The sequence below is a fragment of the Pseudophryne corroboree genome, chromosome 10, assembly GCF_028390025.1.
Source record: "Pseudophryne corroboree isolate aPseCor3 chromosome 10, aPseCor3.hap2, whole genome shotgun sequence".
In the NCBI taxonomy this organism is placed as follows: domain Eukaryota; kingdom Metazoa; phylum Chordata; class Amphibia; order Anura; family Myobatrachidae; genus Pseudophryne; species Pseudophryne corroboree.
This window is the reverse complement of record NC_086453.1, coordinates 169430348-169444896: the sequence shown is the minus strand read 5'-3', so window position 1 is coordinate 169444896 and position 14549 is coordinate 169430348. Positions and strand designations below refer to the sequence as shown.

The 14549-nt window shown below is 43.0% G+C and overlaps 1 protein-coding gene across 8 annotated transcripts in view; it reads right to left on the bottom strand.

Annotated features, from left to right (window-relative positions):
• The window catches only part of KAZN (kazrin, periplakin interacting protein), an 847756-nt gene that overhangs the window by 636917 nt on the left and 196290 nt on the right, over positions 1 to 14549 (bottom strand). Inside the window, exon 2 of one of the 8 annotated variants that reach the window (XM_063942932.1) lies at positions 3649 to 3784. The exons of the other annotated variants lie outside the window; for them this stretch is intronic. Coding sequence (XP_063799002.1) covers positions 3649 to 3697 — 49 coding nt within the window. The 5' untranslated portion in view covers positions 3698 to 3784. The remainder of the gene's footprint in view (positions 1 to 3648; positions 3785 to 14549) is intronic. 8 annotated transcript variants of the gene reach the window in all.

The following is a 14549-nucleotide window of genomic DNA, read 5'->3' as shown; positions in this document are numbered from 1 at the left end:
ACCTTATTTGCTTTTGTTGCTGCATTTTGACATTGTGTACTGCTACTAAGTATATTATCGATGAACACACCCAAATCCTTTTCCACTACCGTTATCCCTAGATTTTCCCGGTTCCGGTAAGAATGGACGACCATGTTATGGTCGACGGTCATTAGGTCGACATGGACACATGGTCGACACATGAAAAGGTCGACATGAGTTTTTTTGTTTTTTTTTTTACTTTTTTGGTGTTGTTTTTTGCGTAAAGTGACGGGGAACCCCAATTAGTGCACCACTTCACTCACCATACTTCAGGCAAGGTGCCTCGCTTCGCTCGGCATAGATTACGGTTCCAATCGTAGTCCACGTGGATCGTAAGTATGGAAAAGTTCCACAAAAGAAAAAAAGTGAAAAACTCATGTCGACCTTTTCATGTGTCGACCATGTCAATGTAGACCAATAGTGGTCGACCTAATGATTGTCGACCATAACATGGCCGCCCATCCAAACGGATACCCATTTTCCCCATTTCATTTATAGGCTGCAAGATTGTTCTTAGTCCCAAAGTACATAAGTTTATATTTTTCGATATTGAACCTCATTCTCCACTTGTCTGCCGAGTACCTCCAGTCTGGATAAAACATTCCATAGAGACTCTACATACTTGTCTGAATTACTCAACACAGTTTAGTATTGTCTGCGAAAATGGACACTGTGCTTTCTAGGCCCACTCCAAGATCATTAATGAATATGTTAAACAGCAATGGCCCGAGAACTGAACCCTGCGGTATTCCATTAAGCACTGAGGCCCATTCAGAGGACATCCCATTAAATTACCACTCGCTGTTTTCTGTTGTAAAGCTAATTACTAAACCCAAGTACAAATAGTGTTTCCCACCCCAAGCTCTCTCAATTTGAAAATGAGTCTCTTATGTGGCACTTCGTCAAAGGCCTTCGCAAAGTCCAAAAAGACCACATCCACTGCTTTACCCTGATCAATATTATCGCTCTTTTTCTCGTAGGAGATTATTAAGTTAGTTTGACATGACCTGACCTTCACAAAACCATGTTGGTTCCTATTAATAACCTTGGAGGTATCTAAATAGTCTTGTATACTATTCCTTAATATACCTTCCAGTATTTTCCCAATTATAGATGTCAAACTTACTGGTCTATAGTTGCTGGGATGAGTTTTAATTCCCTTTTTAAATATTGGGACTACCTCTGCATTACGCCAGTCCTTCGGTATCATTCCTGTTGTAATGGACTCTCTGAAAATCAAATATAGGGACTTCAATAGCTCTGAGTTAAATTCCATAAGAACCCTGGGGTGTAGTCCATCCAGCCCAGGAGATTTATTTAATTTTACTTAGTCTTAGACTACTCCCTCATTTAACCAAGTACTTAGCACCGGTCATTTTCATCGCTTATGTTGTGCACTTCTTCCGTCAAACGATCCTCTCTCATGAATACTGATGAAAAGAATTTATTCAATAAATCTGCTTTTTCTCTATCATCATTAATCAAGACATCCAACTCGCCCTTTAGTGGTCCAAAATTCTCCTTTTATAACCTTTTACCGTTTATATACTTAAAGAACTTTTTTGGGTTTGTTTTACTTTCCCTTGCGATTTGTCTTTCGTTTTCTATTTTGGCTGCCCTGATTTCTTTTTTGTATTTTTTGTTACATTCCCTGTACAACTGGAACGATTTTGCCAGCCCATCAGACTTAAATGCTTTGAAAGCTTGCCTCTTTTTATCTATTTGTTCCTTGACCTTCTTATTAAGCCACATCGGTTTGGATTTACTACTCCTGTTTTTGTTAACCTTGGGAAAGAACAAATGAGTCTACTTATTGAGCTCACTTGTAAAAACAGCCCACATTTCAGCCGTATTCCTACCATGAAAAACAATTTCCCAATTGATGTCCTTCACTGCAAGTTGAAATTAGCTTTTCTAAAGTTAAAAGTCTTAGTTAGAACCTTATAGTGTTGTTTTTGGAAGCTGATATCAAATGTGATCATATTATGATTGCTATTTCCTAAGGTCTACCCTACTTCAGCATTTGATATTATCTCTGTATTATTAATTGGTACAAGGTCCAATATAGTCCTTTGTCTAGTTGTTTCCAGCCTTTTGATGCTCAAATTTTTGTCACTTTGTAAGTGGCTATCACACTTTGCCGCAATAGCTGGCCAACTTTGATTTTCTTTTGATTGCTCTATAATACATTTTGGAGAAGCAGTAATTACCCCTTTTTTCATCAGAAAAAAAGGGTTCCCTTTTCTTTAACCGCAAATTGAACAGCAATTACTTTATAAAACTCTTTTCAGTCTGAAAATCCCAGCTCTCAACCAGCATTTCATTGCCAGGTAGTTTTGCAGGTCTCAGCCTGACCCCCTTTTCACACAGACAAGCAAATTGCCGGGTCTAGAATTTCTTGTAGATCAACACGGATATTTTGTCTGAGTGAAATGGTCAACCCTGGTAAATTCCTGGGTTGAAGTCCTGGGAATTTCAACCTGGGTTGACCCATTCACACAGAAAAAGGACCCGTGTTTTTCATCAAACTACCGGGTAGAACTTCTTAACCCCGGGAATTTGCCTGTGTGAAAGGGGTATTAGGCAGTTCCTGGTATCATGGGAAGGAGTTGCACTCTATTCCCTTTCTCCAAATGGGTGGTAAGACACAGAGGGTTTTGTCCAAAACTGGACTACAACTGTTTTATTTTCTAACATAATTTTGCAAGACTAAAGGGGGATACCCACGAAGCGATTTTTGATTAATTTATAAGCAATCTGACTAGATTACTTATAAATTAAGCACATATCACTCCGTTTGTATACCCCATAGCGACAGCGATGTAAGGCGCTATCGCCGGTTCTAGATTGGCCTGCATGCAGGCAAAATTTAGTCAGATTGCTTAGCACAAAACTTGAAATCTTTCACGTGTACAGGAATATATAATAGCGATTGACATCACCCACCACTCCTCTGCCTGTGCCTGTTCCCTCGCCTTCAAGTTTTTTTTCTTTTTGCTTAGTACAAATCGCTCACCGGGATGTTCAAAGGACATCACCTATGCTAAATCGCTCAGCACACATCTCTTGCAGAAATCTCTCCAGATGTGTCCCAGTGATGTGTGCTGAGCGATCTAGCACAGAACGCTCAGCACACATATCAGGACGCTCATCACACAGTGCGATGTGTGCTGAGCGAGCGGGAAGGAGACTGCGCAATCTAGAGTCAGACAATTTAGAGTCAGGGAAAGCGGCTATCGCTATGGGGCATACAGACGGAGTGATCTGTGCTTAATTTCTAAACAATCTAGTCAGATTGCTTAGAAATTAAGCAAACCTCTCTCTGTGTACCCCTCTTTTATATTAGCATCTACCAGAGGACTACCTACTTGTTGATGGTAACTAAAAAGAGACACATTTTCTGTAGTTTGCATATGAGCTATAAATAAATCAAGTACAAATGTATAGTAATTGTTTCTACATAGGGATCAAGAACAATACGTTAAACACTAAACTTGGGCAGCTTCGGAAATGTACGCACATTACTTAAAGTGCTGAAAGCATTCATGGGAAACAGGTAAACCTCAAGCTCTCACTTGCAGCCCCCAGATCAATCAAGCTTTGTTGTTATAATAGGATTTTAATTACCTATCGGTAAATCATTTCCTCGTAGTTCGTAGAGGATGCTGGGGTCCATATTAGTACCATGGGGTATAGACAGGTCCACCAGGAGCCATGGGCACTTTAAGACTTTAATAGTGTGGGCTGGCTCCTCTCTATATGCCTGACAATCGAAAAAATATGAAGATTTATTGTAATAAAAGTATTTACAACAATTCTCCCGGGAGTATAATAAAAACAATTCAATATGACATAATAATCTGCTCAAATGGAATACCCCTGAGCTTTGGTAATTAATTAATTAGAAGGTGCTTCCTATGCAAAGAGTGCCTAATGCTGTTTAATGCGGACTACCAATGATTAGAAAGGAATCGGTAACATTAATAGTGAACTAAAAAGTGAACTGCAGGTCTGTATACAGAAAAATAAAAATGAACTCACTTAATCCGTGGAAACAAAGTCCCAAAAAAAGGTCTTACATCTATAGCAGCACGTGACAGTTCCAATGATCTTTAAATGAAGCGCAACCTGGTTTTTGTTGTTCATATTGTATTTCCTAGGGATTGGCTTTCCCCTTTTCCAGCTGCTGCTGACAATCATTCACACCACCATTCACCGAGCGCTCAGCCTACTTGTTCTGTGGCTCCTCTCTATATGCCCCTCCTACCAGACAGTCTAGAAACTGTGCCCGAGGAGATAGACAACTTCGAGAGGACTAAACACAGAGTGGCGAGATTCACACCATCTCACACATACAAGGCAAGCCAAGCTAACCAGCTTGAATACTCAGCAACAGCTGAACAAGAAAACTTAACCAAGTAACAACAGAACTTAACCAAGAACAAAGCAGTACTGAACCAAGTAACCACTGCAGGATCACGAAGCGCTGGGCGGGCAACCAGCATCCTCTACGGACTACGAGAAAAAAGGATTTACCGGTAGGTAATTAAAATCCTATTTTCTCTTATGTCCTAGAGCAGGCTTTCCCAACCACGGTCCTCGAGGCACACCAACAGTGCAGGTTTTAGTGATATCCAGGCTCCAGCACAGATGATTAAATCAAAATAAGTGAGCTACTAATTAAGTCACCTGTGCTGAAGCCTGGATATCACTAAAACATGCACGGTTAGTGTGCCTTGAGGACCGTGGTTGGGAAAGCCTGTCCTAGAGGATGCTGGGGTCCATATTAGTACAATGGGGATGTACCAAAGCTGGAGGAAGAGAGATGCAGATGCACACTCCTAGCACTAAGAACACTGATAGTAAAAATAATTTAAATAAACTCTCACAATTAAAATGGAGTATAATTGAAGTTCTTAGCACACATTTGCGCAAATATGCGGGCCCATGTACCGCGGCCAGGTGACTTCATCACATGGAAAAATGTGGTTATGAATACACTATAACAAGGCGCCACCTCTTAATTGTGCAACCATCACTCTGTGGTGGAGATATTGAAAGTATATTTACGTTCCTTGTATATACACCACTATCCCTGGATCTCACATGCTCAGCATATGCAAAGATAGATACAATCTCATGTGTGGTAATGTCAATTTAATACATAGATTTTATACAACACACATGTAACATGGACAATAACAAAAAGAATCCCACTATGGTTCCAGCAAATGTCCCCAGAGGACTGAAACAATTACCAGATGGTGTGGAGAACTGGTGGATAAACAGTTCTCAAACAAGCGTTGTTAAATATCTGAAGTCAGTCCACCCGGGTAGGCAGCTCCAGAAAGGGCATCAGGTACCGTTCAGTGCTCTCCAAACAGCTCCAGGGGATCAGCAACACCTTACAGCCAACGCGTTTCAACCCCTGTCAGCAGGGTCTTTTTCAAGGCAGTGTGTTGCTCTGTTCAATTGTTCCTTCTTTTAAACAAGAATTATCCAATCAAAAAAACATCCCATTCCCGCTATTCCTATTTCCGGAAATACGTCACACACAACTCCGCCCACTCCACCCAACGATGCCCGTACTCCCGGAGGCTTCCGGATATCCTTCTGTAACCACGCCTCCTCTTTCCGGAAGTCTATTGTCGAGTGTTGCGCCCGCCATAGCCAGCGGTACCCAGGCTCCTGGAAATACGTCATCGGCATTTGTCTATTGCCGGAAGTTCCCTACTGCATCTCCACGGAAAATCTGTGATCTCCTATGATCAGTATCAGCCATGATTGTCCCCTCATACTTCCCATCCATAAAACGAAAATGTCAGAAAATTGTAAACAAAATACATCATTACTGGTCCCCTTCTCATGAATGTCCATATGAAACATTATTTGATCTGTAAACATAAAAACCCGTAAGATACGTGAAATGCATATGTGACATAAAAATTCATTAAGGACACAAAAACCATGATTATAAATATTAAAAAATTATAAAAAAAGATTCTAAGAAAAAAATATATATATTTACAAACATGATCAATTCATATATGGAATCTATAAAACTGGTGAATCAGATTAAAATTGATGGACCATTAAAAATTATTTAAAATATTCCAAATCTTCCTGATGGACCGTTCTAAAATTCTATATTGAGAATTATAGCCCGTAATTGACCATTGGGGATAGAGTTGAGCCAGTTAATATGATGACAGCTGTCATCATATTAACTGGCTCAACTCTATCCCCAATGGTCAATTTAAACGTATAAAAAGAAATTGCACTAATGAGGCCACTTATACACAGCAAGCTCATGAAATGAAGACAAGATTCGAAAATTGTGGATATAAGGAGGACATCATAAAGTCAGCAATGGAAAAGGCTAGCAGTGTCAAAAGAAATGACCTTTTAAGCACTAGCACTTTAAAACAAACTAAGCAGGAAAAATTTGAGTGGGCCTTCATTACGGGCTATAATCCTCAATATAGAATTTTAGAACGGTCCATCAGGAAGAACTGGAATATTTTAAAGAAGGACCCAGTATTGGGCAGTAAAATTCCTTAACACCCCACTTTTATTTATAGGAAAGCCCCTAACATAAAAAACAAGTTAGTTAACAGCTATCTTCCACCAATAAGACGGGAACCAAGGATTGTCACCAAAGGTTTCCATAGATGTGGAATGTGTATAGGCTGTAGGGAGATTAGCAGCGATGGCACAAAAAAACTTGATAGCATTCAGATAAATGGCAAAAAGTTACCCGTCAATGAATTTATGACATGTAATTCGAGCAATGTCATCTACTGTATTGAATGCACGTGCCACCTATTTTACATAGGACGCACTTCTAGAGCCCTTAAGGTCAGGCTCGGGGAGCATTGTAGAAATATAAAGAAGGGACTGGAGACACACGCTCTCTCGTCCCATTTTAAGAAATTTCATAACTGCTCCACGAGAAATATTATCAGATTTACAGGATTAAAACTGGTAAAAGGCAATCTTCGCCAACGGGATACTGCTTCGAGCCTGGCTAGGAAAGAAATGCAGCTAATTTATGAGTGCAATACATTACACCCATACGGTTTAAATAGTGACTTTGAACTTAAATGGTTCCTATGATCTATTAGAAAAACATTTGGCACCTTGGGGAATAGTCTGAATAATTTTTAATGGTCCATCAATTTTAATCTGATTCACCAGTTTTATAGATTCCATATATGAATTGATCATGTTTGTAAATATATATTTTTTTTTCTTAGAATCTTTTTTATAATTTTTTTAATATTTATAATCATGTTTTTGTGTCCTTAATGAATTTTAATGTCACCTATATGCATTTCACGTATCTTACGGGTTTTTATGTTTACAGATCAAATAATGTTTCATATGGACATTCATGAGAAGGGGACCAGTAATGATGTATTTTGTTTACAATTTTCTGACATTTCCGTTTTATGGATGGGAAGTATGAGGGGACAATCATGGCTGATACTGATCATAGGAGATCACAGATTTTCCGTGGAGATGCAGTAGGGAACTTCCGGCAATAGACAAATGCCGATGACGTATTTCCGGGAGCCTGGGTACCGCTGGCTATGGCGGGCGCAACACTCGACGATAGACTTCCGGAAAGAGGAGGCGTGGTTACAGAAGGATATCCGGAAGCCTCCGGGAGTACGGGCATCGTTTGGTGGAGTGGGCGGAGTTGTGTGTGACGTATTTCCGGAAATAGGAATAGCGGGAATGGGATGTTTTTTTGATTGGATAATTCTTGTTTAAAAGAAGGAACAATTGAACAGAGCAACACACTGCCTTGAAAAAGACCCTGCTGACAGGGGTTGAAACGCGTTGGCTGTAAGGTGTTGCTGATCCCCTGGTTCCTGGAGCTGTTTGGAGAGCACTGAACGGTACCTGATGCCCTTTCTGGAGCTGCCTACCCGGGTGGACTGACTTCAGATATTTAACAACGCTTGTTTGAGAACTGTTTATCCACCAGTTCTCCACACCATCTGGTAATTGTTTCAGTCCTCTGGGGACATTTGCTGGAACCATAGTGGGATTCTTTTTGTTATTGTCCATGTTACATGTGTGTTGTATAAAATCTATGTATTAAATTGACATTACTACACATGAGATTGTATCTATCTTTGCATATGCTGAGCATGTGAGATCCAGGGCTCTGGAGCAAAGAGGATACTGGTGTATATACAAGGAACGTAAATATACTTTCAATATCTCCACCACAGAGTGATGGTTGCACAATTAAGAGGTGGCGCCTTGTTATAGTGTATTCATAACCACATTTTTCCAGTTAATTTTGCGAGTGTAATTGGAGGGACACTCATTTTTGAATCTGCTGGACAGGGCTGCCTTATTGTTTTTGCGCAGACGATTTATCACCTTAAGTGCTTTCTTTACACGACTTCATCACATGGGTCCCTAACATTCCTAAAACTATCACATTATATAAATTTATACAGGACTTACCTCTAAATAGTGCCATTTCAATGTGTGATCTGAAATGCAGGAACCTAGCTAATTAAAACACCTGAGGGTAAATGGGAGGGGTGCCAATACCAGAGGAAGGAAGCCTTGCCTTTCAGTGTACAATATATACACAAATATAGAGGGAAAAAAGAGGGGCCGTCCGCACACCCTAATACTAAAGATTTCAAGAGGTGCTATCATGCTGAGGCTTCTAATACTATGCTGGAGGAAGAGAGATGCAGATGCACACTCCTAGCACTAAGACCACTGATAGTAAAAATAATTTAAATAAACTCACAATTAAAATGGAGTATAATTGAAGTTCTTAGCAATTATACTCCATTTTAATTGTGAGTTTATTTAAATTATTTTTACTAAGAACTTCAATTATACTCCATTTTAATTGTGAGAGTTTATTTAAATTATTTTTACTATCAGTGGTCTTAGTGCTAGGAGTGTGCATCTGCATCTCTCTTCCTCCAGCATAGTATTAGAAGCCTCAGCATGATAGCACCTCTTGAAATCTTTAGTATTAGGGTGTGCAGTCCAGGCCCCTCTTTTTTCCTTGATGTACCAAAGCTCCAAGAACAGGAGGAAGTGCGCGGAGGCTCCTGCAGAACTGATTTACCAAACTTTAGGTCCTCAGAGGCCAAAGTATCGAACTTGTAGAACTTAGCAAACGTGTTAGACCCTGACCAAGTTGCCGCTCGGCAAAGCTGTAAAGCTGAGACACCCCGGGCAGCCGCCCAGGAAGAACCTACCTTACGAGTAGAGTGGGCCTTAACAGATTTAGGACACGGCAATCCTGCCGTAGAATATGCATGCTGGATAGTGAATCTGAATCAGCAAGACATCGTCTGCTTAGAAGCAGGACACCCAATTTTCATGGGATCACACAGGACAAACAGAGAGTCCGATTTTCTGTGACGAGCAGTCCTCTTCACATAGATTTTAAGAGCCCATACAACATCCAAGGACTTCGACGGAATTGAGGAGTCAGTAGCAACTGGCACCACAATAGGTTGGTTGATATGAAAAGCAGACACAACCTTCGGAAGGAACTGCTGACGTGTCCGGAGCTCAGCTCTATCTTCATGGAAGATCAAGTAGGGGCTTTTAGAAGATAGAGCCCCCAACTCAGACACACGTCTAGCAGAAGCTAAGGCCAACAAAGTGACAGCCTTCCACGTGAGAAACTTGACCTCAACCTCCTGTAGAGGCTCAAATCAATCTGATTGGAGGAACTGTAACACCACGTTAAGATCCAAGGGTGCCGTAGGCGGCACAAAGGGAGGCTGGATGTGCAGAACACCTTTCAAGAAAGTCTGAACCTCAGGGAAAAAAGCCAGTTGTTTCTGGAATGGATAAGGCCGAAATCTGGACCTTTATGGATCCCAAACTAAGGCCCATATCCACACCTGCTTGCAAGAAGAGGAGAAACCATACCAGTTGAAACTCCACCATAGGAAACTTTTTGGATTCCCACCAAGACACATACTTTTTCCAAATGCGATGGCAATATTTAGACGTTACTCCTTTCCAAGCCTGTATCAGGGTAGGAATAACCTTGTTCGGAATGCCCTTCCGAGCTAATATCTGGCGTTCAACTTCCATCCCGTCAAACGTAGCTGTGGTAAGTCCTGATAAGCGAACAGGTCCTGCAGAAGATGTGCCGCTCGTAGAAGACCGTTGTACATGGCTCTTAGTTCCAGAATGTTGATTGAAAGAACGGATTCCAGACTTGACCACCTTCCTTGGAAGGTCTCCCCTTAGGTGACTGTGCCCCAACCTCTGAGACTTTCATCCGTGGTTAGAAGGATCCAGTTCTGAATCCCGAACCTGCGGCCCTCTAGAAGGTGAGGCAATTGTAGCCACCAGAGAAGTGAAATCCTGGCTTTAGGCGACAGACGTATCCTCTGGTGCATGTGCAGATGAGATCCCGACCACTTGTCCAGAAGATCCAGTTGGAAGGACTGTGCATGAAATCTTCCGTACTGAAGAGCCTCGTAGGAGGCAACCATCTTCCCCAGAAGGCGAATGCACTGATGAACAGATACCCGGGTAGGCTTCAAGACATCCCGGACCATAGCTTGGATTACCAACGCCTTTTCCACTGGTAGAAATGCCCTCTGCACTTCCAAGGATCATCCCCAGGAAAGACAATCTCCTTGTCGGCTCCAAATGGGACTTTGGAAGATTCAGGATCCATCCATGTTCCCTGAGCAGTCGAGTCGTGAGAGAAATGGACTGCAATAACCTTTCCCTGGAAGATGCCTTTCTCAGCACATTTTCCAGATAAAGAATTACATTCACCCCCTGCCTGCAGAGGAGAATCATCATCTCTGCCAATACCTTGGTGAACACCTTCGGTGCTGTGGAGAGGCCGCATGGCAGTGCTTGGAACTGATAGTGACAGAACAGTGCAAATCTGAGATAAGCCTGGTGTGGCTACCAAATCGGAATGTGGAGGTACGCATCCTTGATGTCCAAGGACACCAGAAACTCTCCCTCCTCCAGCCTTGTGATCACCACTCTCAGAGACCCCATTTTGAACTTGAAGTCACTAAACCCATCTCTGAGGGAATTCAAGTTCAAAATTGGCCTGACCAAACCATCCGGTATCGGTAACGCAAACAGGTTTGAATAGTAACCCTGCTTTACCAGATGAGGTGGAACTGAAACAATTACATATGACCTTTCCAATTTGTGAATGGATTCCTGAAGGATAGCCCTTTCTGTCAGCAAAGCTGGCAGGCCTGATTTGAAGAACCTGTGGGGTGGGAGCTCTTGAAACTCCAGTACCTAGGGATCCAGACCGGACAACACCCAGACGTGACAAACGTCTGAGACTCACTCCCACCTGCCCGTTCTCCAGGCAGGGAGGTCCACCATCATGCTGAGGATTTTGAGGACACAGAGGCAGGTTTCTGGTCTTGGGAACCTGCCAGTGCCAGTCTTTTGGATTTTGCTCGCCCACCTCTGAAGAAAGTGGTAGGAGTTTTGGAATTTTTAGCTTTTACAGACCAAAAGGACTGCACAGAGGACGTAGAAAAAGGTTTCTTTGTCGTCTGAGAGGATGAGGGAAGAAAGGTTGACTTACCAGCGGTTGCCGTGGAGATCCACGCATCCAATGCTTCCCCAAATAGAGCCTGACCTGTGAAGGGTAGGTTCTGCAGACCATTGGCGTAGCCAGAGTCCCCTGCGTGCTGAGACAGCCATGGATGATGTCCTTGCAGTCAAATTACCCAGGTCCATCATGGCCTCCACCATGAAAACCACAGAATCCTGCATGTCAGCTAAAAACAATTCAATGTCACTTCTATCCATAGAATCTAAGTCCTCTAGTAATGTGCCTGACCGCTTTACTAAGGCTTTAGAAATCCATGCACAGGCAATAGTGGGTCTTAACGCCACTCCTGAAGCAGTGTATATGGACTTGAGCGTTGTTTCAATCTTGCGGTCTGCCGGTTCCTCCGTAGACCCTGGGACAGGTAAAACAACCTTTTTAGACAGTCTAGATATAGAAGAGTCTACTATAGGTGGGTTTTCCCACTTTCCTATAATCATCAGGGAAAGGAAAAGCCACAAGAACCCTCTTTGGAATCTGGAATTTTTTCTCTGGAATTTACCAGGATTTTTCAAATAATGCGTTTAATTCCTTAGACGCACGAAAGGTCAGGGAGGCCTTCTTATTGTCTGTAAAACAGGATTTTAATACCAACCGGTAAATCCTTTTTCCACTTCAGCACCATTGGGTATAGACTGTTCTGCAGGAGCCATGGGCACTTTAAGACTTTTTCAGAGTGTGAACTGGCTCCTCCCTATATGCCCCTCCTCCAGACCTCAGTATAGGAACTGTGCCAAGGGAGATGGACATTTCGAGGAAAGGTTTTACTTTTAACGGTGAGATTCATACCAGCTCACACATCAACCATGCCGCACAACATGGCATTCAACATAACCCATGCCAACGGGCATGAACAATTGCAGCAACATGCTGAAAATAATTGTAACACAATACTTGTGTAACTACAAAACTAACCACTGCAGGTAAAGTACGCACTGGGTCGGGTGCCCAGCATCCTAAACGGACTAGGAGAAAAGGATTTACCAGTAGGTATTAAAATCCTGTTTTCTCATATGTCCTAGAGGATGCTGGGGTCCACTTCAGTACCATGGGATTATATCAAAGCTCCAGTACAGGCGGGAGAGTGCGGATGACCCTGCAGCACCGACTGACCAAACTTGAGGTCCTCATCGGCCAAGGTGTCAAACTCGTAAAACTTTGCAAACGTGTTTGCCCCTGACCAAGTAGCTGCTCAGCAAAGTTGTAATGCCGAGACCCCCCCGGGCAGCCGCCCAGAATGAGCACACCTTTCTAGCAGAATGGGCATTTACCGAATTCGGTATCGGCAAAACTGCCGTGGAATGAGTGTGCTGAATCGTCCAGCGCGCAAAGGTCTGCTTAGAAGCAGGACACCCAATCTTGTTGGGAGCATACCAGACAAACAGAGCCTCTGTTTTCAGTATCTGAGCTGTTCTAGCGACATAAATGTTTAAAGCTCTGACCACATCAAGAGACTTTAACGCAGGGAAGGTGTCAGTAGCCACTGGCACCACATTAGGTTGGTTTATATGGAAAGACGGAACCACCTTCAGAAGAAATTGCTGACGAGTTCTTAACTCTGCCCTATCTTCATGGAAGATCAGGTAAGGGCTCTTGTGAGACAAGGCCCCCAACTCAAGACACCCGCCTTGCGGATGCCAAGGCCAACAGCATGACCACTTTCCAAGTGAGAAACTTCAATTCTATCTCCTGTAGAGGTTCAAACCACTCCGGTTGAAGGAACTGCAACACCACATTAAGGTCCCATGGTGCCACTGGAGGCACAAATAAAGGTTGGAGTTGCAGCACCCCTTTCACGAACGTCTGAACTTCTGGAAGGGAGGCCAATTGTTTTTGAAAGAAAACGGATTAGGTTGAAATCTGGACCTTGATTGAACCCAATTTTAGGCCCGCATCCACACCCGCCTGCAGAAAATGGAGAAAACGTCCCAACTGAAACTCTTCCGAAGGAGCCTTCTTGGATTCACACCAAGACACATACTTTCTCCAAATACGGTGGTAATGTCTAGACGTTACTCCTTTCCTGGCCTGAATAAGAGTGGGGATGACTTTTGGGAATACCCTTTCGGGCTAGGATCCGGCGCTCAACAGCCATGCCGTCAAACGTAGCCACGGCAAGTCTTGATATATGCACGGCCCCTGCTGCAGCAGGTCCTCCCGAAGAGGAAGAGGCCGAGGATCTTCTATGAGCAACTCCTGAAGATCTGGATACCAAGCCCTCCTTGGCCAGTATGGGACAATGAGAGTCGCTCGAACCCTTGTTCTTCTTATGAGCTTGAGAACTTTTGGTATTAGTGGAAGTGGAGGGAAGACATACACCGACCGAAACACCCACTGTGACACCAGTGCATCCACTGCTATTGCTTGAGGGTCTCTTGACCTGGAACAATATCTCTGAAGCTTCTGGTTGAGACGAAACGCCATCATGTCTACATGAGGAACTCCCCAAAGACTTGTCACCTCTGCGAAGACTTCTTGGTGGAGGCCCCATACTTCTGGATGGAGATCGTGTCTGCTGAGGAAGTCTGATTCCCAGTTGTCCACTCCTGGAATGAAAATTGCTGACAGAGCTCTTGCATGTCTTTCTGCCCAGAGGAGGATGTTTGTCACCTCTGCCCTCGCCGCTCTGCTTTTAGTTCCGCCCTGACGGTTTATGTACGCGACTGATGTTACATTGTCCAACTGGATCTGCAAGGGTTGATCTTGAAGAAGATGCACCGCTTGTAGAAGGCCGTTGTAAATGGCTCTCAATTCCAGAACGTTTATGTTAAGACAGGTTTCCTGACTTGACCGTTTTCCTTGGAAGCTTTTTCCCTGTGTGACTGCTCCCTAGCCTCGGAGACTTGCATCCGTGGTTACTAGGACCCAGCCCTGAATCCCGAACCTGCATCCCTCTAGTAGGTGAGAACTGTGTAGC